At 34.3% G+C, this 26174-nt stretch overlaps 1 protein-coding gene across 2 annotated transcripts in view; it reads right to left on the bottom strand.

Annotated features, from left to right (window-relative positions):
* The window catches only part of SLC25A36 (solute carrier family 25 member 36), a 59370-nt gene that overhangs the window by 4819 nt on the left and 28377 nt on the right, over positions 1-26174 (bottom strand). Inside the window, exons 2-5 of one of the 2 annotated variants that reach the window (XM_036920760.2) lie at positions 22103-22270; positions 18708-18785; positions 16887-16987; positions 8994-9060 (exon numbers count right to left, since the gene is read on the bottom strand). In XM_036920760.2, coding sequence (XP_036776655.2) covers positions 8994-9060; positions 16887-16987; positions 18708-18785; positions 22103-22270 — 414 coding nt within the window. The remainder of the gene's footprint in view (positions 1-8993; positions 9061-16886; positions 16988-18707; positions 18786-22102; positions 22271-26174) is intronic. The other variant, XM_036920761.2, reaches the window with a different exon arrangement.

The following is a 26174-nucleotide window of genomic DNA, read 5'->3' as shown; positions in this document are numbered from 1 at the left end:
AAAAGGAAAAAACCTTATTAATGTAAATTAATATAGGTTTTTTAATAAATAAAATTTAGAAATATGCCCCTCTAATAAAGAATGATACTCTTTAAGCTCTCATGAAGTTAGAATTTAAAAACATTCATTTTAGATGTCCTGTTCTTTGGTCCCAAATTTATTTTATTAGATGGGTAACATGTAAATAGTTTATTTTACTGAACACAAAGCACAATACACTGAATCTTTAGTTTCATGTCCTCACTGAAGTTTGTATTGTTGGGATAAGCAACAAAAATATTTTAGTCCAAATCAAATACATTGTGACCACAGCTCAAAAACACATTATTAAATCCACTTCTAAGCTTTCTTCTGCATTTAATAACATAAAAAGGATAAACGAGACACCAGTGATAATAGTATATCACAAAGCAAGGAGTAATTAATTTCATTTCTGTGCACCTGAAGGACTCTTCCAATCCCATCAAGCCAGTCCTTACCAAAAAGTGACTGTGTGAATTGTCAAATTTCCTCTGATCCTTTAAAGGTAACAGCTGTATCCTTTACCTCTGCAGAGGACCTCTACAGTTAGCAAGTATTTATTGAGTACTGTGCCCAAGAAAATTTCCTCAGTATTACCTAAGGACATAGCATCCACTTTTACACAAGTTTATAATTTTGAGTTTATAAAAATATGTGTTATCTTATACTTACATGAGTCCTTCAATAGAACCTGGTAAGAAATGGTTTTAAATGATAACCCAAGAGGGAAAGAAATAAAAAATTTTCCTACTGTAAGTTATGTACAACCTGTTTTTCACCTAACAGACTAAAACCATAACTAAGACAGCTTTTTGATAACCTACAAGTTCCTCCAGTTTTGTGAACTTATGATTATCTTGAACTCAGACTGTCCTCAACTAATGATGCTGACTAAATATTAGTTGAATGATGCATGCAACCAACGACAATTAATTTCTATCAGATCCTTCCTTACAACAAAGTTAAAAGAGCTACAAGTCCCAAAGGGTAATACACAAACACATCAGCCCTGTTCTTGATCTCAGCAGTTTCAAACCAACCTTCCACTACTATCCCCAACTCCATGAAACTGTGCAGGTATGTTACAATTTTAAGTGAAAATAATAACAAAGAAATTTAAGCCATATTTTCCTGGTTCCCCAAATATCAACCCTATAACCTATTGAAGCACACCCCTGGTAGTTTACCATAGTATACCATGGACTGGCATTGCAAACTTTTTTAACTTTTGCATTGTCTTATCAACCACTGGCAGTAAGAAATAAACTATGTGACAGATAAAACTGTACTTACTGTGTGAGCATTTAACAATGTATATAACTGTCAAATCATTATGCTGTACACCTGAAACTATATGTCAAATATACTTCCAACTTAAATAAAAGCAGTTTAGCTATAACACTTAAGGTTTCATTAGAAATTACTCCAAATGAAACAAGGATTAGACATTACTTTTCAAGTCTCCAAAAAGCATAGTTCAACATGACAGAATGTAGAAAACAGATATTTAAGCAGGTGTAATTGTAAGGGATTTCTTAACCTGTTTTATTTATAGTCTACCAGCTGTAACACTACTTTACAAATCCTAATATAAAAGCAGTGGAAATAAAGTTTGTTCCAAACTGAAATGCTAAAACAGTTTCAAAACTATTATATTATTCCTTACATCAATAGGATCATCTCTTTGAAATACTACCTAAACACCAAGAGTGGCTGATATGCCAAGACTCTTAAGCTTGCACTGCTTCTGGACTTCTGTCAGTTCTCAGATGTCAAATGTCCTAAACTTAGGGCCTGTGAGGTTTGCACTGACTATTGCCTCTGCTTAAAATGGGCTCAAAAAACCATTCCTTGACCATCCCATTTAAAGTTAGTCCCCACTGTTTCCTGGTATATCTCTAGAACCTAGCACTAAACTGAGCACCACCTACCTGCTCAAATTTATCAAATGAATGAATCTTGCTAACATAAAGTGATCAGTGATAGCAGATGAAAAGTCTATGAATGTATGAGCTTAAGTCCATGCCAGAGCTCTCTATATATAAAGTGCTGAATTTGAACAATGAATCTCAAAGATTTAGTCTGGACTAGTTGGTCAAATGGGTTATTTAGCTGTTGGGAGGCTGATTATGATCAACTGTGTAGTGACAGTATCATTGCCTGAGCTAGGTTTTCTTTCTCCTTTCATTTAAAAACACAACATGTACCAAAAAAAAGATGGCTGAGCAGGAAGGGAAGATGGAAACCTCCTTCTATACACACACACCAAAGGAAGCAACTACAGCAAATACAATGAACCCTGAAAATGACCTGAGGACTGCAGAACAGACCTGGTGAAGAAGAGACCACAGAGAGAAGGGTAAAGTGGCAGAGCGACAATCCAGCAGGATCCAAGCCTTCCCCCATCCCAGCCCACAGGTGGGAGGAAGAGGAAGGGAGCGGGGAGAAGGCAAGACACTCAGGAACCTGCACACCTGGCCCTGGAGGTCTGCTCTGGGAGCCCTGAGTCCACAGTGCATTGGTTCTGGTGATTAGTAGGGCTGGGCACCAGGGCGAGTTGGAGCACTCTGGGAGGCTGAGACTGCTTGTGGAGGACAGGTACCGTTCCTTGGTCCTGCTGAGACCCAACACAGAGGTGGCAGTTTGAAAGACTTGCCAGGAGTGGGAGGGCTATCAGAGGGGTGAGGAATGGATGGAGTTCTCTCCACAGAAGAAAGGGCAGGTAGATGACACTTCCCAGCCCTCCCTCGGTACAAGAGGTTAGGTACTAGCAGGAGCCCCACATGCCCCACCCTCCTCACTGGCAGCTTGGTCCTGAGGTGCTTCCCTGTGCACCTGCCAACCTGCCCACTAGCTCAGTCCAGCAGCACCAGACCCTGCTGCCTGGCAGGCAGAGGGAGGCTGCCTCAGCTTTCTTTGCCCTGTCTCAGCTCAGTTAGGGATGCACCTGCGGGAGCCTGCTCAGAGAGCACCCTCCTCCTTGTGGGCAGCAGTGTGCCACTCGTCATTCCACCCCACAGCCACCCACCCCATTAACCCAGCAGCCTCACTAACAATGCAGGGCAGGCAGAGGGTGGCCCTGCCCACAACATTCCAGCAGAAGTGCAGCTTAAGGGCCAGCTGAAGTGACCTGCCACCCGTCGTGAACTGAGATAGACCACTGCTGGCAGACAGACAGAAAGGCAGTCCCATCCATAGCCCACTGACAGCAACTGGGGCTCCACCACAAAGGAAAACCATCAACTGGAAAGTAAGGAGTCTGAGCTTCTGGGCACCACAGGATACCTTCTTCATAAAGCCATTACTCTCTAGACAAGGAAGCATAGCAGATCCACCTAATACAAAGGAAGAAACACAGAAACCCAGACAAAATGAGACAGAGGGATATGTTCCAAACAAAACTACAGGATAAAACACCAGAAAGAGGGCTAAATGCAACAGAGATCATCCATCTTCTTGATACAAGATTTCAAAGTAAGTCATAAATATACTTGCTCAGTGACCTGTGGAAAAGTATTGACAATCTCAGGGAGGACTTCAACAGAGATAGAAAAGTTGATAAAGAGCCATTCAGAGCTGAAGAACTGAAATGAAATATACAATGAAGGAAAATGAATAATAGCTACAAGTAGAGAAGCCAATGAGATGGAAATTAAAGAACAGAAAAAAAATGAAGCGAGGAACAGAGAGAAAAAAGAATCTCTAGAAATTAAAGAGTGCTGTAAGAGAGCTGTGTGGTAAATCCAAATGAAACAATATTTGCTTAATAATGATACCAGAAGAGAGAGACACAGGGATAGAAAGTCTTTCTGAAGAGATAATTGTTGAAAACCTCCCCAATCTGGGGAAGGAAACAGACACTCAGGTCATGGAAGCACAGAGAGCCCCCAACAAAAGGAATCCCAAGAAGACAACACTAAGACTATGATTAAAATGGCAAAGATTAAGGATAAGGAGTGAGTACTGAAAGTAGGCAGAGAGAGAGAGAAAGAATTACTTATAAGGGAAACCCCATCAGGCTATCAGCAGACCTAACAGAAGCTTAATCACCAGAAGGGAGTAGCATTAAATAGTTAATGCAATGAAACAGAAGGGCCTTCAACCAAGAATCCTCTACCCAGCAAGGTAACTATTCAAATTTGAAGGAGAGATTAAAGATTTCTCAACTTCACAATAAATGAAGGTAAAGGAATTTACAACCACAAAACTGGTATTACAGGTTATGTTAAAGGACCTTCTGTAGATGGAAATGTTTCTTAAGCTTAAACAGTTTTCACCAGTGAAAATGAACCCACAGTAAAGGTGGTAAACCAGTTAGTTACCAAGAAGTGTAAAACTAAAAGTACTAAAACCACCTATACACAAAATCAGTCAAGGGATACACAAAAAATAAAGATTATGACATCTAATACATAATGTGTGGAAGAGGAATAAAAAGCACTTCTAGACTGTGTTTGAAATAGACTGAGCATCAACTAAATATAGACTGTTACACAGTTAGGAAACTATCTATGAACCTTACCAGTAACCACAAACCAAAGCCTGTAACGGATAAACAATTAAAAAAGAGAGATCCGATCACAACACTAAAGAAAACACTAAATCAAATAATAGAGTATAAAAGGGGAAGAAAGGAACATAGAAGAACTACAAATAAAACCAGAAAACAATGATAAAATGGCAGTAAGTACATACCTAGCAATAATTACCTTAAATGTAAATGGACCAAATATACCAATCAAAAGACATGGTGACAGGATGAAACAAGACCCATCTATTTGCTGCCTACAACAGACTTGTTTCAGACTTAAAGATATATACAGACTGAAAGTGAAGGGATGGAAAAAAGTATTTCATGCAAACAATTGGAGGGAAAAAGCAGGAGTAGCAGTAGTTATATCAGACAAAATAAGACTACAAAACAAAGAATGTAACAAGAGACAAAGGTGGACATTGCATAATGATAAAGGGGTCAGTCCAACAAGAGGTTATAACCATTATAAATATCTATGCTTCCAACATAGGAGCACCTAAATATGTGCAACAAATACTAACAGAATTAAAATGGGACATAGCAACTCATTTATATTAGGGGACTTTAACAAGCCACTTAATCAACAGATCAAGAAGACAGAAAATAAATAAGGAAACAGAGGCACTGAACAACACATTAGATCAGATAGACTTAAGCGATATCTACAGAACACTTAACCCAAAAGCAGTATACACATTTTTCTCAAATGCACATGGAATGTTCTTCAGAATAGATCACGTACTAGGCCACAAGAAGAGCCTCAATAAATTTAAAAAGACTGAAATTGTATCAAGCAGCTTCTCAGACCACAATGGTATGAAACTACAAATTACACAAAGAAAACAAAAAAAGCCTACAAACACATGGAGGCTAAACAAAATGTTTCTAAATAATCAGTGGGTCAATGAACAAATCAGAACACAAATCAAGCTACACATGGAGACACATGAAAACAAAAACACTACAGTCCAAAATTTGTGGGACTCTGCAAAAGCAGTTCTAAGGGAAGTACACAGCAATATAGGCATACCTCAAGAAACAAGAACAATCCCAAATAAACAGTCTAAATTCACTATTAAAGAAACTAGAAAAACAAAGAACAAATGAGGCTCAAAGTCAGTAGAAGGAGGGACATAATATAAACCAGAGCAGAAATAAAATAGAGAAGAATAAAGCAGGAAAAAAAATCAATGACACCAGGAGCTGGTTCTTTGAGAAAATAAACAAAATAGATAAACCCCTAGGCTAGACTTATCAAGAAAAAAGAGTGTACACACATAAACAGAATCAGAAATGAAAAAGGAATAATCACAATGGATACTGCAGAAATACAAAGAACTACTAGAGAATACTACGAAAAATTATATGCCAAGAAATGGACAACTTCCTGGAAAAATACAATGTTCCAAGGCTGACCCAGGAAGATACAGAAAATCTGAACAGATCAATAACATGAAATTGAACTGGTAATCAAAAAATTCCCAACAAACAAAAGCACAGGACCAGATGGCTTCACAGCTGAATTCTACCAAACATTTAAAGAAGAGCTAATATCTCCTAAAAGTATTACAACAGGTAGAAAAGGAGGGAATACTTCTGAACTTATACTATGAGGCCAGCATCACTCTAATACCAAAACCAGACAAAGACATCACAAAAAAAGAAAACTACAGATCAATATTCCTGATAAACATCGACGTAAAAATCTTCAACAAAGTATTAGCAAACCAAATTCAAAATACATCAAAAGGATCATACCAAGTGGGATTTATTCCAGAGATGCAAGGATGGTATAATACTTATAAATAAACGTCATACACCATATTAACAGAAAGGATAAAAATCACATGATCACCTCTATAGATGAAAAAGCATTTGACAAAATTCAACAACTATTCATAAAAATCCTCAACAAAATGGGTACAGAGGGCACATGTCTCAACATAACAAAGGCTATATATATATATGACAAACCCACAGCTAACATCATACTCAAGAGCAAAAAAGCTGAAAGCTTTTCTTCTAAGATCAGGAACAAGACAAGGATGCCCACTCTAATCACTTTTATTCAACATAATACTGTAGGTCCTAGCCATGGCAATCAGACAAGACAAAGAGATAAAGGGCATTCAAATGGGTAAGGAAGAAGTTAAACTGTCACTATTTGCAAATGACATGATATTATACAAAGAAAACCCTAAAGACTCCACCCAAAAACTATCAGAATAACTGGATTCAGCAAAATTGTGGGATACAAAATTAATACACAGAAATATGTTGCATTCGTATATATTAACAATAAACTAGCAAAAAGAGAAATTAGGAAGACAACTCCATTTACAACTGCATCAAAAAGAATAAAATACTTAGGAATAAACCTAACCAAGGGGGTCAAAGACCTATACTCTGAAAACTACAAGACAGTCATGTGAGAAACTGAAGACACCAAAAAATGGACATCTATCCAATGCTCATGGATAGAAAGAACTAATATTGTCAAAATGGCCATCCTGCCCAAAGAAATTTACAGACTCAAGGCAATCCCTATCAAAATACTAACAGCATTCTTCAATGAACTAGAACAAATGGTTCTAAAATTCGTACAGAACCACAAAAGACCCTGAATAGCCAAAGCAATCCGGAGAAAGAAGAGCAAAGCTGGGGGGATTACACACCCTGACTTCAAGCTCTACTACAAAGCTACAGTAATCAAAATAGCTTGGTCCTGGCACAAGAACAGATGCATAGATCAATGGGACAGAAGAGAGAGCCCAGATATAAACCCATGCATCTGTGGTTAATTAATATATGATAAAGGAGACATGAGTATAAAATGGGGAAAAGAGAATTTCTTCAATAACTGGTGTTGGGGAAATTGGCAGCTACATGCAAGAGAATGAAACTGGATTACTGTCTAACTCCAGACACAAAAGTAAACTTGAAACAGATTAAAGACCTAAATGTAAGACTTGAAACCATAAAACTCTTAGAAAGAAAACAGAAGCAAAAATCTCTTGAGCATTAAGTATGAGCAATTTTTTCTTGGACACATCTCAGACAAGGGAAACTAAATAAAAAATAAACAAGTGGGACTACATCAAACTAAAAAGCTTCTGTACAGCAAAGGACACCATCAACAGAACCAAAGGTCATCCTACAGTATGGGAGAATATATATGCAAATGACTTATCTAGTAAGGGGTTAACACCCAAAATATGTAAGGACTCAACACCAAAATATAAACAACCCAATTAAAAAATGGGCAGAGAACATGAACAGACATTTCCAGAAGAGAAACAGAGGTGGCCAACAGGCACAAGAAAAAAATGCTCCACATCACTAATCATCAGGGAAATGCAAATCAAAAACATAATGAAGTATTACCTCACACCAGTTAGAATGGCCATTATTCAAAAGACAAGAAATAACAAGTGCTGGTGAGGATGTGGAGAAAGGGAGCAGGGAACCCTCCTACACTGCTGGTGGGAATGTAAATTGGTGCAGCCACTGTGTAAAACAGTATAGAGGTTGCTGAGAAAACTAAAAATAGAAATACCATATGACCTAGTGATACTTAACTGGAAACTTTACTGAAGAAAGCAAAATCTCTGATTCCAAGAGATAAATGTACCCCTATGCTTACTGCCACATTATTTACAACAGCCAAGATATGGAAGCAATCAAAGTGTCTATCAATAGATGAATAAAGATGTGGTACATATACACAATGGAATATTATTCAGCCATAAAAAAGAAAGAAATCCTTCCATTTACGACAACGGATGCACCTAGATGGTATTATGCTAAGTGAAATAAACCAGGCAGGGAATGACAAATACCATATGATTTCACTTATTTGTGGAATATCAGAACAAAATTAACAAAACAGTAGTAGACTCTTAGACGCTGAGAAGTGACTGGTGGTTACCACGGGGTAGGGATAGGGGTAGGTAGTTGTGGAGGGTGAGGGGGATAAAAGGGCACAAAAATTCTCAATCAGAATATAAATCGGTCACAGGGATGGTAGTAGGGCATGCAGAATACAGCCAATGATTCTGTAACATCTTTCTATGTTGACAGTAACTGCAGTAGGGGGTGTGAGGATTAAAAAATATGGGTAACTGTTGAGGCACTGTGTTATATACTTGAAACCAATGTTAAGAGTGTATATCTACTATACTTCAATACATATACATTCACAAATACAAACACAATTCAGAATACCCTCTCTTCCTTGGGAAGTCTCATACTGCCAACTATTATATCCCCTTTGCTGCTGGCAGTAGACCCATGCTTCAAAAACAAAAAAAAAGCAAATTCTGCAGCAAGAGGAGAAAACCATAGTTAGATACCTGGCGCTGAAGTGTCACTGATATAAACTTAAAGAAAAACAGTTGAAACAAACTTTAACCAACTTTGTTTTAACGAATTAACATACCTTGCATCAAGCTGCAACCGAGTCTTTATAAGCCAAATGGGGTTGGTCGCTGTGATTGCAGTAAAACCTAAACAAACATGTTTAAAATGAACTCTGGTAAAAATGGGAACACGTTATTAACTTTCAGGTTTTAAAAATTATATAAATCTATCTTAAAGAAAATGCATATAAACATTTTAACTATTAGTTGATATATCTTTATAATTTTGTTTTACAAATCCATACAACCATGAATGTTCTTTATTTTCAACCTACATTCTTAAATTCTGACCATAACTAACAGGTACTTTTAAGAGCAAAATCTGATTATATATAAATCCCTCTCCCAAAATAATCAATATCCTCTGGGGTAGCCTCGACTAAGCAAATTCAGAAACACATTTTTACAGACATACAAAAATTGTGTATTCTAGGGTTTTTAGCATGCAAATGGTATATGTAACAGCTATTTGGGGTCCAATTAACATCACAAATCACTATTCAAAATGGATTCAATGTAAGCATCAGCATTTACTAATATTTAATCGTAAAATGACTGTATAACAGGAATGACTCTTGTTCGCCTTATGAAGACTTATTATAAACATATACTTAATAATACTGTTAAAATAATGATATCGCAGAGGTCAGGTTTCTGTTAGGGCTAACAGGACAGAACTATTTTTCACCCATTTAAACAAATACAAAAACTGAAAAGCTCACTAGATTACAAACAGGAACCAAAACTCACTCACTTTTTTATATACACTGAAGTGAGAAACTCAGGGTAGAAGAAAGATCTAAAACTACAGTAGTATTTACTATGAATGCAGAAGGGTGGTCACCTAAGACGGCTCATTCTAGGTAATAAATTGTGATTTCTGGAACAGTATGTTTCTAGGCTAGTCAATATCTTACTTGCTATCTCCCCAGTGTTATGGAAAAATAGCAACACATGAAATGCAATCTTGATGATGGGGATTTTTATGAAGATTCCTTCATCTATACAAAAATGAGGTTTTAAGATATTGCTTGTGAACATTTAAGATCAGCTACATAAACTTCATAGAACTATTTATATCAAGTTACACTTATTCATTTGGCCTTGAAATTCAATGAAAATTTACATGCAGAAATGTCTAAGGAACTGTTTTAATACTTTCTATGAATTATATTAAAAATACTAGAAGGTCAAGCACATTTTTTTTAGAAAGGTGAATATAACCAGCACATTTAATATGTGTCAAGTACTTTCAGGAACAACAGTGCTGTGGTGCACTTAGCAATAATTTGTTTTTTAAATTAGCACACAGTGTAGACCAATCATAAATCTTTGTTGGCTTTCAAAGTCAGTATGGATTTATCTACAAATGCAAAATAATTTCACTAAGGTTTACAAAGTGCAATTTAGTCTCACGGTTTCTTTTTCCCTCTCTGTCAGATAATTAGTTAACTCAAATTTTGCTCCATTAATCCACTGTTTGAAATAGTGAGATGTTTCACAAAGTGATGCTTAAAATGAATCTATTTATCAAGATAAATGGAATAAAAGTTTGATTTGATAATTCCTTTAATAATTTTGCAATGTTTATATAGCCTCCATGTCTCTTAAGTGCTTTTAATACTATATACAGAGGTATAAATCTAGAAGGGATCAACAATTTTGTAAGCATCGGCCAGTATTAAATAAAAATATAAAGTGTTGGACAGGTTGTCAGGAACTTTTTAAAATAAAAGGTTCTTCTCATGCATATATTCTTGGTAAAAGGAAAGAGAAGAACAATACAAAACTCAGATCAGTTTAAGTTACTTTTTGGGGGTAAGATTTTTCTTGCATGGCCTGGCTTTATTAAAAATAAAGTTAAAGGGTATTATTTCTTTTCTTCTCTTGAACCTCATTTTTTTAAGCAAAAAAATTCAAACAGAAGATATTCAAATTATATTTCAAAGCAAATAGGCACCAGACAGCATTCTGATCATAGCCCTAATTTAATGATGCTTTAAACTTAAATATTTGTATTAGCCACACATCTGTACAACTATATTAGGGATTTATTAGTGAAAAGTCACTAGGCAGCACAAACCAAGAAAACATTTTATATTACTCACAGTTTTTTTTTAATCAAAAATTGTATGGAATTTTAAAAAATTTTCCTTTTTATTAAATTTTGAAAGCCCAGAACCAGGAATCCTTCTATCAAACTTAAAAAAAAAACAGCCTAGGTAAAAATCTCAACTTACTATACTTTGTTTGAAAAGATGAGCATCAAAGCTTTCTTTTTAAAAAATAAAAGTTCTATTCCTAGAAATATAACCTAGTACCCATGTTTAATACTCAGATTCTAAGTCACAAAATACCTCAATTAGAGGCTGAAAAAAAAACCCATATAGGAAAATTTTAATATTACAAATATTTTTAAGTATTACTAGGAATAAAGATTTTAAATACCCATAAATCATAATTTTTATTATTCTCTGTACATGATAATAAACAATGACAGGAAGCAAACAGCAGGCATTTCTCACTTAATTAAAATTCATTTCCAGACACAAATTAACCTAGGGGACAGAAGACATTAAAATTTAGGTAAGTTAAGTGACAGAATGTTGTCATCTTATCCCTAACTGCTATAGTCAGTTACCTGTGCTTACTACAGTCATTTTGGCTCAACCGTCCCAAATAAGCCAGCTCTTAATAAAGGCTCCAGCCTGCCAGAAACCATTAGATTAGATAATGAATCTAGGTATATTCTGTGGGTTTTTAGCTATTGGTTCTTCACCAGGTAAAACCATTAGATTAGAATCAGGACTTTGGTCCCTGAGTTCTATGCTATTATATAGTCTCTTAACCAAAGACACTAACAAACTAAATAGACATTAGTAGGTTAATTAAATTGACAGAAATATAATCTACTAATTCAAGAAATGAAACGTGGGAAAAAAAAATTTATCGCTAACTCAGAATTACACATAGTAAGGCAATTTGAAGTTGACAAACGGCCAAAGCTAAAGATATCTTCCCAGTTCTCCTAAGACAAACAAGCAATTGTACTGTGAATGGTGAGTCTGGAATTTAGGAATTTCCTATTTTTATTTTGGCATTTACATCTTGTGACAGTTTGATGATATATGCTAGTTCATATTAATATTTTAAGCACCTGTTAAACATTAAAACTGACTTAGAAGTATATGAGAGATTTACTTCTAGGTTAAGAAGAATTAATACTGCTCCACACGCCAGTTAAAGCAAAGTGGCAGTACACTGACCATCCTGTTGGTGTGGTTACTATTTTATTAAAAAGTTTTTAAAAACTTTTAAAGGGCAGTTTTTAAAGTTTTGTTTCATCTAAGACTCCCTTTGATAATGCAACCAATGAAAAACCAGGTTAACAGAAATCTTGCTTTATATTCTATAGTAAGCTTGCTGACAAAGTCTATTTCATTAATTGAGTGATATCTGTAGTATTGCATTTTCAGTACTTTTTATTTCAATTAACTTCTGTAAGAACAAAGCCCAACTAACCTTAAGAGAAATGTATTTTTTAACTACTAAAAATCTAATTAAAACTGAAACAGCTATGATCCCACATATTTTTGTCTGCATTTATTGGGAAAGTAATAAATAGTAGGCATAAAGATATCAACGTTTTTGCAAGAGAATAGAAAGCCAAGTATCAACAGACAAAAGAATGGAAAGTACTGTATTAGACTTTTAAAATGTTATGCTAAGCAAAGAACTATTTTTTTCTAAAAGTTGTAGGGTGTTATAACATTTACAACTACGTATATTTACATATTGTCAACAAATTGTTTGGAGGTCAAGGCTATTATAGCCAAGCTGAAGACCCCAGTCTTGTTACACAATGACTGAAAAGTTACCCCATTCTTCCTTCTAGAAGGAATAGTATAAAGGGATCAGAATTAAAGTTTTATAAAATACTCATTGCACACACAAATTCAGGAAATAAAAGTTCATTTCCCGCCTTCTATTAATTCCATAGCTACTATAAATTCCCAGGGTGTGTTTCTTATAACTAGAGGCTGCAAGAGATGCTCAGATCAGTACTCACGAGGTTTAAGTTAGTCCATATTTCTACAGGAGTGACCTGCGGATGGGGAGCATGAGATGACACGATCTCACTCTTTCTCGGGAGAAATGTACAGTAAATGCCTAAAATAGACACAGGCTTTTCTGTATCATAACAACAAGCAGTGACCTCATCAGAAACATGTGTACAAAATGAATCCCATTGGAAGGATTTGAGAAATATTTACTGTGAGATCTAACTTTTTTGAAAATTTTAAGTTAAAAAAGAAAAAGAAAGGAGTATCAGAATGGGCCATAAAGTTTTTTTTAAAAATGCACCGAGTACTGAAAATTCTGCCATCTGCAGCAGTTTCAGAGCTCAAATACTTACCTAAAAGACCAATTTTGCCTTAAAGAAAAAATGCTAACCTTGTCAAAGGGAAATCTAAGAAAATATTTAGAGGGGATTACCATATTCCATTTTCCTACCATTATTATCTAGACGCTCAGATATGAAATCACACTTTCCTATTCCTTAAAATCAGCCTACTTAGTGAATCTTAAAAAAAAAAAAAAATCAAGAAACCTCATTTTATAACTATTTATAATTTTTTAAAATAAAGTACATGTTGCTAAAATAGTACCTTTCACCTTTTGCACTATGGCCAGTAATATTGCACATCCATTTTTATGGAATATTTTGGATTATTTTGTTTTAAATTTCTTGTGTTCTACAAAACAAAAAACAGGAAGAATATTTACACACAAACACACAAAATATCTGCCCAACTGTCCACTGGCTGAATGAACTGCCATGGACAAAGTATTTTTTAAAATATCTGATATATTCAAGACAGGATTTCTATTTAATGAGTAAAAACTAAACCTTTGATATAAACTTTAAGTCAAATAGAAAAATATATCTTGAAAAATAACAGTGAATGCTATAAGCAAATAAAAACCCACTAGTTTGTAGTAAATGTTAATAATTACATTATTGGTATTTTAAAAATTGAGCAGTAACTGTCTGAATATTAATCCAAGAAAAATCAGAATTCATTTCCTTTAAATCTGTAATGTACATTTAAATATATACATGTCAAATAAAAACTTGAAAATTGGGAATTACCGTAAGGGAAGAAGAAACTTAATACTATTTTTTGTATGCACCTGTGTCTGGGTGTATATAGAGGGATATGCAAGTTCATTTAAACAACAACACAGTATTACCCTCCACAAAACGAATACTCTCAATAGCTAAGATATACGTAGTCTGACATAGGTCATAAGTGGGAGGATTGGGGGAAGGCAGATTAAAACAATGTCAAAATTACTTCCTTTGATTAAAGAGACTCACAAATGGAAAAAAAACTTTCAATGCATACATTCTTACAGTTTTCCCTTGAAAACCACAACAAACGGAATTAAGAACCACCTTAACTAGACTATCCTTTTAATAAGAAAGGTTTAGTTTCTAAACACCTGAGTTCAAATGGGTAAAATGCAAAGTGCAACTGACTTGAGAAATTACTTCAAAGAATAACTATGTACAGGTATTACCAAATCAGTAATTGTGTGCTGTCTGATGTGGCAAAATCTTATAGGCAATATCATTAATGGTCTGTTTTAGTACATTTTTTATAGTAAAGTGACAAGGTTAGCATTTTTTTCCTTTTAACAGTCAGTTAAAAAATGATTTGTCATACTGACAGCCTCTAACCACTTTGCACCCCCAATTCATATTTAGAAGACCTCTAAAAATGACCCTAAAGCAAAATCTGAACAATCTGGTCTAGATTATTTCAAGAACAAAGGGACAAAATGCTACATAAATGAGTCTGGATGAGACTATTCAGTTTTGCTAACCATGTATATAATTACATATAAAAACTGCGAAGCTAAATGTTAATGCTCATAAACAGTGCAAGGAAGCTCTGAAAGCACAATTCTCAGAAAAATGTAATTGCAAACAAATAGAAGAAGTATTTTCAAATTACACAGTAAGTGTACAGTGCAATCTCTGAACAAGTAGATCAATTCACAAAATTCAAGGAATTCAAGTTGGGAAATAGTTTATAAATAAAAAACTGAGTTAACATTTATACATATTTGAGAAAAATAGTGCAAAACAGCAATTCCACTAAAATTCTTTGTAATTTGGTATCAATATAGTAATAAATTCTGATGAGATATCCTAATGAAAAAAGATTTCCACTGGGAATTAAGATATTCTGAAACTCCAAATTTGCACCGAATATTTAACTATTCTCAACTACATTTAAATGACTGGTCATCTACTTTCTTGACTTTATTTCTTTCAAAACAGATTAACATTTCTTTACAATTTTCTGGGATTAATATATAAAAACACTGAGAATCCAGAAGTATATTTTAAAAGATCCTAATACAGTGGTTATATAGTTTGAAATTAGCCACTAACTTTTACCTTATACCCACTCAAATTTGTAGAGGAAAAATCCTATCTATTAGTATTCAGCATCTGCAAAAAGTACATTAAAAAATAATTCTGGTTGCAACTAGATGATCTCTATGGTACTAAAGAATTAATTCTCAAAATACAGTCTATGTAAAGCAACCTATCCATTCCAACAATAAGTTAATGGAGGTTCACATAAACTACATAATGTGACCAAGATCTCTCCTCACTAGCAAATCAAAGTATTTCACCACCTTGATCTTTCAGGTTTTACCTTCCAGCTTTAAACTTCAATGAGTCAGTCAACAGTTACTAAACATAAAAAGTCTTGAAAATAATTTATAAGGTATATGCTGGATTTACTATATAGCTATTGACCTTTCAGAAATCAGTATTTCAAACTTACACTTAGTTCGTTAAGTATGTGGTTCAAATTGATCCAATTTATTTCTAAACAGAAAATGGTCAACAGTTTAAGGCACTCATTATTAAGCACATAATTGACAGTTTATCTATCAACAGATGAAAGCAGTTACAATTTGCTTTATAAAGTGATAGCATAATTTGGAAATGTGATATATACATACATACATACATACATATATATATATATATATATAGTTAAATATGCAACAAATCTCAGAAAACTGTAGAGAATTTTCTAATGAGAACCAAAGGTCATGGCTTTGTCTAACAATCATGGCGTCAAATGATTCCAGAACGAGACTGGTCAAACCAATCTCCAATCTTTAAGGTAGTGCAAAGGCCCAAGACTAGTTATTTTAATTCTGAATCATATATATTCATTAATGATGACAGAAGAGAGTTCCTGGAAACATTCTATAGTAAACATGCAGACATAGCCAATACCAAAATTTTGAGTGCTACCTAATGCGATTTATGTGGAATGCTAAACATATTTTTCAAAATACATAATCACAATAACTGCATTATTAGTAATATATCTCTCATAAAACTCCAGCATTTGAGCACAGGACGAAATGAATACTTTACCAAGAACTGCCGGCACATTTCAGACAGAAGCCAAAACATGCAGCAAAAAGGGGAAAGGCACTAACAGAAATTGAGGAGAGAAGAGTAAATTATAGCTCCATAACTTATAGTGTAATTAAGATTGGGGTCTTAGAACTGTTAAAAGTGATCACTAAATATTCAGTGGACTATATAAGACAATGTAAATATTATACTACCTGTATACTCTCACAAACTCCTAATTTTAAAAATGCCAATTCATAACATATTTTATATATATATATATATACCTCCTGTTCAGGTTTACTGTACACTAAAATAAATATAAAAATCATGTTGCTGGATGCTAATCAATGAGAAGCACAATAGCTGTCTTAAGTTATAATGTAAATTCATCTAATTCTATAGTAAGTCTCTAGGTTTCAGAAAACTTGTTTTTATTATTTTATATTCATACCTGCCATTGCTGCTGAAATCATGTGTACCTGGGTAGAATCAGGGTCACATACACCATTCAACTTTTCCTTGCAGTTTGAATAAGCAGCAAAGTATATTGCTCTAAAATAAAGATTTAAATTTTATCAATAAGCATGCTGCTTAATTTATAAGACTTAAATGACATGTAAATTGATCTTTACAATTTAAGAAAAATCTAAGAAGAAAGTCTTACCCACATTCTCATGTAACATCAGGTTAATTTACATTTTTTCCTTAAAGACCCTACTTTTTATATAGAAGAAGGCATAAAGCCAAACTGAAATGTAAAGTTCCTCAAGCAGATACATCCCTGCCACCCTCCCAACCCTGCCCAATACTTTGATAGCAGCTAACTGAAACAAAAACTATTTGTATAAGGCCTTGATGACTAAAAAACACATGAATAAGGCCAGAAAGGCTTACATAATGCTAAGACTAAATTGAATAATACTTGAGGTAAGCAAATGTAGATATGAGCATTTAAATATATGTATGTATTTTCCTGGTGGAGAGAGGGAGGTAGAACTGACCTAACTGATCAAAGAATATGTCAAGTAATTTTGAGAGACTGTAGTATATTCTAATCTCTACTGCATCTTAAACAGACATAACAATTCCAAAAGACATCAGCCCCATCAGGTTTTCCAACATTGGTAAACATTCCATTAAATCTGTAAATATTCCCCATTAAGTTACTGATTACAACTTTATGCCTTCCAACTACCTTCTCACCGTTTGGCTTTCCAGACATTAAATTACTTGCTTGCTGGATCAAATATCCTGTTAATTCCTAACAATCCTGACTACCTGTCCAATAAGGGACAGAATAGACAAACAAGTACAAATGAAGAAAGTCTCACTATTGTGCCTTTTTAAATGTGCTTAAGAAAAAAGGCAAGTTAATTTAAAATGAAACATTCTACTTTATGAGAAAGGGGGAAAAAAAGATTCATCAATGCCAAATTGTTAAGAAAAAACTATGCATGAAGACAAATTTGGTGAAATATTTTTAGTAAGAGTCAATTCATATAAATGATAAATATATACATTATATATTTTATGTAAATGATAGGCCAGAAAAATTAAGATTATATACCAAGCTGTTTATTAATGATGTTATCTGTGGGGAGAGGCTGAAGTATGTGTGAGAAAGCGCACTGGGTGAGAGGTGATGTATTTAAGTTACAATGGCAAGTTTTACACTAGACATTTTTTTTTTTGAGTTTTTACAATAAGAGTGCAATTTTGCATAATTCTTTAAAAAGAGAGAAAATAATCCATAAAAAGCTGAAAATCAGTAAATGAGATATGGATCTGGTATACTGTTTGGATACAGAAAGCTGGTACGCATTTTCACTCTGAATATGAACTCTGCACCATGTTCTGTCATGGAAGCAGTCAATCTAAGACAAAAAAGATATCAGAGAAAAATGACAAATTAATGTACTAAGGCCTTTCTGGCTTCCTTATTAGGAAATGAAACCATTCTATCAGTTTAGCTTGTCCTGCATGCCAAAAAACAGGTTAGTTCTAATGATCAAGCCTTCCCCCCTTCTTACTGCTAGTTAAGTCTTTTGAACTTTCTGCAAAAGCTGCTTCACAACCAACTAAGCGGGCCTTTGCACCTCCCACATAATGTCATCAGCCCATCCTTTAGATGGTTAGAAATAACCTGTTTGTTACACCATAGTGAGAGTGTAACAAACCTTTCTTACCACCTTGACTTCTCTGCAGCACCTCCCTTCATTAACCTTGAAACAAGAAATACTGCCACGACTTTGCTTGAATTTTTTTTTTTTACCTGGAAGGAGCCACCCCCACTAAATTGGGGCCTAATCCTCTAAACAAGGAACGAGGCCCTTCTTTTTCCAAGATCACCCTGCAAGAGAAAAATATTATTTAGAAATGAATGTCCTTTAAAGTATGGTACTTGTATAACAAACCTGGAGTCTAAAGCCCATGTTTGTACTATAATATTATACTGCTCCAGTCAGTTTCCTACTTACAAAAATCCAAATTACGGAAGATTGGTAATAGATTTATTAGTGATAATAAAAAGAACTCCAGATTCTTTCCTAAAAGTTTTAAAGATATAACCATATAGATTCCTACATTTATTTTCATGTGAACATGCTACTCTTTATCTTCTTCAATCTCTCTTCCATTTTACTATCCTTACCAGAAAATTTAATTCTCAATTAGAAATTTAGCTTCCTCCTAGTATTTGAGGTCTTTTCTCCACACTGGACAACTCTGTCAGTACTCCAGCATTATCTCATCCAACCATTCCAGCAAAAGGCTGTGGTGAAATCTACTGCCCTAATATCCTTAAGGGCACTCAAATTGTTGACTTGTTACCATTGTTCCCTCTACTCCGTTAACATTTACTAATTGAATACTTACTGTAATAGGAGATAGAAAAGAGAGGGTGAGACCCTTGTCTTTGAGAAATTTGTTGTTCAGCTGTGGAAAAATGAATTCTACTGAACAAGTAATTTAAGACCATATTAATAAGCAAATACTATACAAGTTAGATAAATATGCTCAGCAGGAAAATGAACAGAGGCATGTCTAAGTGATGGAAGGCTTTCTGAGGGTGAGTTATTAAATTAACATGTGAGGGTACAAAGAAAGAGATTGAGGAAGAGTAGGCATTTTAATTCAGAGTTAACAAACTAAGCCAGTGGTTCTCAAGCATCTGTATGCTTAAGAATGATCTCTTGAAAGGCAGTGGACTTTAAGTTATTTAAAGGCCTGAGTTGTAGGGCCAGACTTCTCAAGAGGAAGCCCAATTTTGACTACCATGGACACGTAAAGTAGTTCACTTTTCTCTTATCCTTACTCCCTCCATCAGTATAATAGAGAAAAACGGTACTATTTTTTTTTATTGTGAAGAATAAATAAATTAACATATAAACTCAAAGAAGGACCTGGCTCACAGTAAGCACTTACTGGAGCATTTGTTTAAAATGCAGATTTCTGATCTCACTCACAAAGTATTCTGATTCAACAGGTATTAAGACAATGCTCAGCAATTTCCATTTTTAGCATGTTTTCAGATGGCAGACATAGGTGATAAGAGAACCACAGTTCATACTACTAGATTAGACAAAAGCGGAGTAAAGAATGACAATTGCAGAGCACATTTTGAAGATTCAGCGTGTTAGCCTTTTCTGTACCACAAATCCCCTTGAGAAATTAAGGACGTTAATTGTCTTAAAAAAAGAAAACCACACACACTTGCAAACACGTTTTTGCATACAATATCTAATTTATAGACCTTTTGAAACTCACTAATGAACCACCTGAGAAACTAATGAGCCCATGAGGGATTCCTAAAGCTAATGAAGCCGTGAAACACGTTATATTCACTAAGGTGGCTGTAATCAAAAAGACATAGTACAAGAAGAGTTGGCAAGTAAGTACAGCAGATGGGAATCTCCTTCATTGGTTATGGGAATGTAAAAACAGTGTAGCCTCTTTGGAAGACTTTTGGCAGTTCCTCAAAACATTAAACATCAAGTTACCATATGATCAGCAATTCCAGTCCTAGTTTATCTAGAACAGAAATGAGCACCTATGTCCCTTCAGTGGCATAATTTATAATACCCAAAAAGTGGAAAAACCCCAGATGTCTATCAACCCATGAAGGGACAAAATGTGATATATATCCATACAGTGGAATATATGGCAATGAAAAGATACTTGCTACAAAATGAATGAACTTTGAAAACATGCTAAGTGAAAGAAACCCATCAAAAGACATCAACATATAATTCCATTTATATAAATGTCCAGAATGGGCAAATCTATAGTGACAGGTAGTAGTTGGCTACGGCTGGGGGCATGAGGAAGGGAGAAAACGAGTACCTGCTAACAGGAAACGGTTTCTTTCTGTGGTGGTGATGAAAATGCCCTAGATTTACAATGTGGTGATGGTTGCACAACTCTGAATGAATTTACTAAAAACAATTGAATTGTACATTTAAATGGATGACTTTTATAGTATGCAAATTTTATCTCAATAAAGATGTTGGAAAAAAAAAGGAGGCCATGAAATAGATTGATTAGGACAGAGCTCCTGAGTAGGGAAATGATGGGAGAAAAAGTAAAGAGATGTTATGGAAGTCTTCCAAGGAGACTTGGAAATCATCTTTATACTGATGATAGGCAAAACATGTTAAATTGACTCATATATAAGAGAGCCTAAAAAACTGATACATTAAAACAGAGCCCAGAGGGATTCCTACAGTTCCTGTGAAGTCAGAGAAGGCATAACTACTAAAAAGTACAGTAAAAAATACAGTATTGTCACAAAGGTGAAAGGAAGAAATTTAAGCAGAGGTACTCACTATTAACAAATGCCAAAATCATAATACTCAGAGTATTTACCTATAACTATGCCCTTTTAATCCTAAACTGTTAACAATTTGATTTTACCTATTCATGTATTTAAGTTAATTTGAAAAAGGACTGATGAAATCCTTTGGTAAGGAAGGTAAACACACAGTCTGAGTTTATTTGCTGCTACAAAATAAACACTATTGAACTAAGTTCAAATAGATTATGTCCCAAGTGAGCTGATAAGAAAGATACACAAGCCGCTCAGTTCCATACCTATGTTAAAACATGTAAAGCCTTATTTCAATAGTTTGAGAATTTCAAATCCAATTTGTGACATGACGAAGTATAGTAAAACATAAAAACAAATCTTTTTCAAACCATCAATAAATGTCAAACAAAAGATCACATTTTAAAATCAGCAGATCTCACTTTAAATCTCAGTTATGTTTAGGTTAAATAAAAAGCATGGACTGACATTAATGGATATACTTAATTGTGTTGAGTACTTGGAAAATTAAGATCACACACAAAGAGTAAGCATTTAATGCTATCACATTTCAAAATAAATGAATTAATAATGCAAATTATAATACCTACAATAGCTTTAGAAAATAAATTCATTGAAAAAATGTAGAAAAATATTCCAAATGCACATGATTTTGAAACAATCTTACATTTTATGTTATCCAACTGTTCCTCTTCATTAGGGATTGTCATTTCTAATTAATGTAATTCAGAGAAACTGTCAAGTTTGTAACAAGCCTTTTACAATAGGATGGAGTATAAATAGACAAACATATGGAGATAATTAAGGTAAAGAGACTAAGAAATTCATGACTACTGTGCTCTCACTTTAGGCAATGGAGAGGTCCAGGAGACACTACCCGGTTGACACTGGCTCCAGCCATGGTGTTCAGCTGAACTTCAGAAATACTATAAAGTGCCACAGAAGATGACTGCAGCCGTGTTTTTACAACTTCCAGTGGACATGTCAGAATAGCTCCCACCGTACCACCACATCTACAAAAGAATGAAAAGAACTTACTTACTTAGTAAGTTAGTACACATGCACAGAGCTGTAAAACTAATGGGCAACTAGGGCTTTGCCAAGGTACTAAAATTAAAAGATTTTTTATTTTGGAAGACTAAATTTTTTTTTAATGTTTCATTTACTTGATTGTATGCAAACACCTTTAGGGGCTAAAAATAACTCAGGTTAGTATCTACCTAAATAATTAGCTAAAGATTCCAAATGGTGAGTTTGTAAGTACAATTTACTGGTAAGTCACATCATAGCTTTAAATACTGCTCTAAGGATTTATTTGGTGCTCTATGCCTAGATAATACTCGTAACTCTGTGGAAACATAGAACATTATTTGAGGTATACTGAATATCAAAGTCCTATTCTATCTTTTAAAACTTAAAAAATGGTTTTCAGAATAATAAACCACTGATGGATAATCATATATATTTCCTGCTTTATCTCAAAACTCGTTTCACATACCAGAAAATATGGTATTTGAATCTAGAATTCAGTATCTGTTTGGCCCATGTGTGGAAATCTGTGCGAAGTAGGTAAGCTAAGCTAGCTAGAGGAGTCCAATATAAATACAAAGACTGGTCACCAAAGCAACAAAATGAAAGCTCTGAACAAACGACATTAAATTTTTTAATTAAAGTATGTAAGAGACAGGCTGAATAATTATTAATGTAAAACTAGGAAATAATTTTCTCTTAAAGCATTAGCAGCTATCCAGTGAAGCCCTGAGAGCTGCTTTCTAACCAAAGGGAAAGGAAAATCATTCAGGAAAGCTTTACTGCATTCATACTGTCCACTGATGTTTTGGGTACATGCACCTAGGGAACTGCTGTCCACTTCTCCTTCCAAGCTCTTTCTTCCCATCCAGCCATCTCTCCATGTCCCTGGAATAGATGACCTAGGGTTCCCCAAGAGGGTCCTGTATGTTTTTAAGCAGTGTCTATTTTTCTAAGGGGGAAACTTGGATATCACAGACTGTGCAATCCATGCCAATACTGAGTTTTCCTTTGCAGATAAACTGCTCTAATCTGAGTCTTTAAATGCAAAAAAACCTGCTGTTAGATTTTAATTAAACTATAGCTTCTATAGTCTTAGTTACCTTAAAAAAAAAATAAGCACTTTATTTTTTTATTTTTAAAGTGTTTCTTTAAAAAAAAAAAAATACAGCGCCATCCCCACTCCAACTCTCCAAAGCCCAAGAAAAACAGACTGAGTCAGAGGTAACCCGGACCTCCAAAAGAGGCATTGGAGGAAGAAAAAGAAAAGCAGCCAACCACAGATAAAAAGTAAATATTTCTACCATCAGAATTTTAACAATGTGTGTGTGTGTGTGTCTGTGTGTGTGTATACATATATATATGTATGTAATATATATATATAAAATAAAAGGAAAGAAAATATGGCAACACTATCACTGCAAATAAAATTTAAGACAAGAAATCCTTAAATAAGAGTATTTCATATTGATGTAACAGTACAAACCGTCAAGAAAATAAAATTGAAACAAACTTTATTCAAAGTGAAAATTTCACTCAAATTAAAAAGAGAACATCCTATGTAAAATAAAAGCTGATTCTTACTTCATACCGCATTTAAAAAATTAACTTAAAATGGATCATAGGCCACAATGTAAAGCCACAAAACTTCTAGATGAAAACAACAAAGCATGAATCACAAAAGAAAAAATTGAACTTCACCAAAACTAAAAACTTTGTGTCTTTGTTAAGAGGTCACAGACTGAGAGAAAATAATGGCAAAACACTTATATGATAAAGTGCTTATATTCAGAAACACAACTCAATAATGAAAACAACTCAGAAAGACTTGAACAGACACCTCACTGAAGTTTTATGGATGAAAATAAACAGATTTTTCGAAATCATTTGTCACCAGGGAAATGCAAATTAAAACCACAATGGGATACCACTGCATATCTACCAAAGGCTAAAGGCTGTTGACAGTCAATAATGGATAAAGAGCAACTGGACATTTATACACTGCTGGTGGGAACAATAGTAGTCATTTTTTAAAGTAATTTGGGGGAAAAAAAGAAAAGAACACAGTCTGGTAGTTTCTCACAGTTAAACATACTACTGCCAAACAATCTTGTACTCCAAGGTGTTGACCTGGAAGAAATCAACAGACAGATATCCACACAAAGACCTGTCCATGGGCATTCATAGCAACTTTACTCTTAAGAGCCAAAAACTGGAAAAAAATGAAATGTCTACCAACTGATGAAAGATAAACTGTGCTATGTATGTAGAATGGATTATTGGATTAATATTATGGATTAATATTCTACTAAAAAAAAAAGCTACAGCATGAATAAGTTGCAAAAGCATTACACTAACTGAAAAGCCAGGCACAAAAGGCTTTCATTTAATGACATCTTCATTTTTATGACATTCTGGAAAAGGCAAAACTAGGTGAACAGAAATGAGATCAGTGGTTACCAAGAAGTAGCAGGAGGAGGACTAACTGCAAAAGGCATGGAGGAATCCTTGGGAAATAGGAAAAGTTCTGTATCTTGATTTTAGTGGTGAATACAGTACCTTATACATCTGCCAAGACTCACTGATCTGTAAACTTACCAAAGGGTGAGTTTCACTGTATATAACTATACCTTGATAATATAAATATGATGAAAAAACCCAAATATGTGAAACTTTTAATCACAATAAGCAATGTTTCCCCAAAATTCCACTATGGCTTTAAAGAGAAAGCTTTAAAAATGTTACCTCCCAAAAAGGGACCAAGACCATAATTACATTGTCAGAAATTAACACATCAATTAGATAAATGGTAGGGCTGTAAGACATTTGAAACAAAATTAACTAACTCTAAAAGAGAACTCTATACTCAGTAAATAAGGAATAGGCATGTTTAAACAGCTATGAAACAGGCTTAAAACCTAATTATATATAAGGTCACAAGGTGTATCTTAAACAGAAGACAAAAGTTTACTTTGTTAATGCTGAGGGCTAAGTGGTAGAGATGTGAACCATCACAGTACAGGCTGTAGTATACATACACTGCATAACTCAAGAGAGCCTGTGTGGTAAACCACATTGTTTTTAATGTGAACTTACCTAGTCTTTTTAAAGCTGTTTAATGTATTTACTTTGTAAGCTTATTGAACATACAACCCAAATTGGCCCCAAATTTCTAATAAACATGCATATTTGTTTTGGTTTTATATTCTGTAAAAACCAAAAAATGTATTCTTGGTTATCACAATGAATATGAATTATTTCTATAATTAAAATAAATAAAAAACAGAAAGCAAAGTTAGCACATAGGCCATGATTCCTACCCAGTCATTCCTGATTCAAAGAGAATAAACACAATTACACAAAGAAAATAACCTAGGGAAAATAACTAGGGAAAAACAATTATCTGAGACTCACAGGTTTGTTTTAATGATGATATATAATATGACCCATGTGAAGTATTTTGACATGGCACATAAAGTACATGATAAGTATCAGTTACTGAAGTCATCAGCATCTACTACTGATAATAACTAAAATTCTGCAATAAAACTATTACAAATACTTCATGGTGAGACCACAGAAAAGATATGATTCCTAAAATACCACTACAACAAGCAAAATACATAATGCGGATCTGAACTGTACAGAGCTGGGGGCCGAGGGGCATATACACAAGCACTTGGGCTGTCCTGAAAGAGTTTACATTCTAAAAAGCTACTGGTATGTAGTACAGGGGTGACTCTACAGTATTTCTCAAGCTGCTTTTATCTTAAATCAATTTAAAGGAATTACTATGCATGCTGAAATCATTAGAATTGATGTGGAGAACAAAACTACTGCTGTCCATAAACATGTAAAATCTCTACTTAGAAAGAAACAGGACTAACT

Source organism: Manis pentadactyla, chromosome 1 (assembly GCF_030020395.1).
Source record: "Manis pentadactyla isolate mManPen7 chromosome 1, mManPen7.hap1, whole genome shotgun sequence".
In the NCBI taxonomy this organism is placed as follows: domain Eukaryota; kingdom Metazoa; phylum Chordata; class Mammalia; order Pholidota; family Manidae; genus Manis; species Manis pentadactyla.
This window is presented reverse-complemented; position numbering and strand designations above follow the sequence as displayed.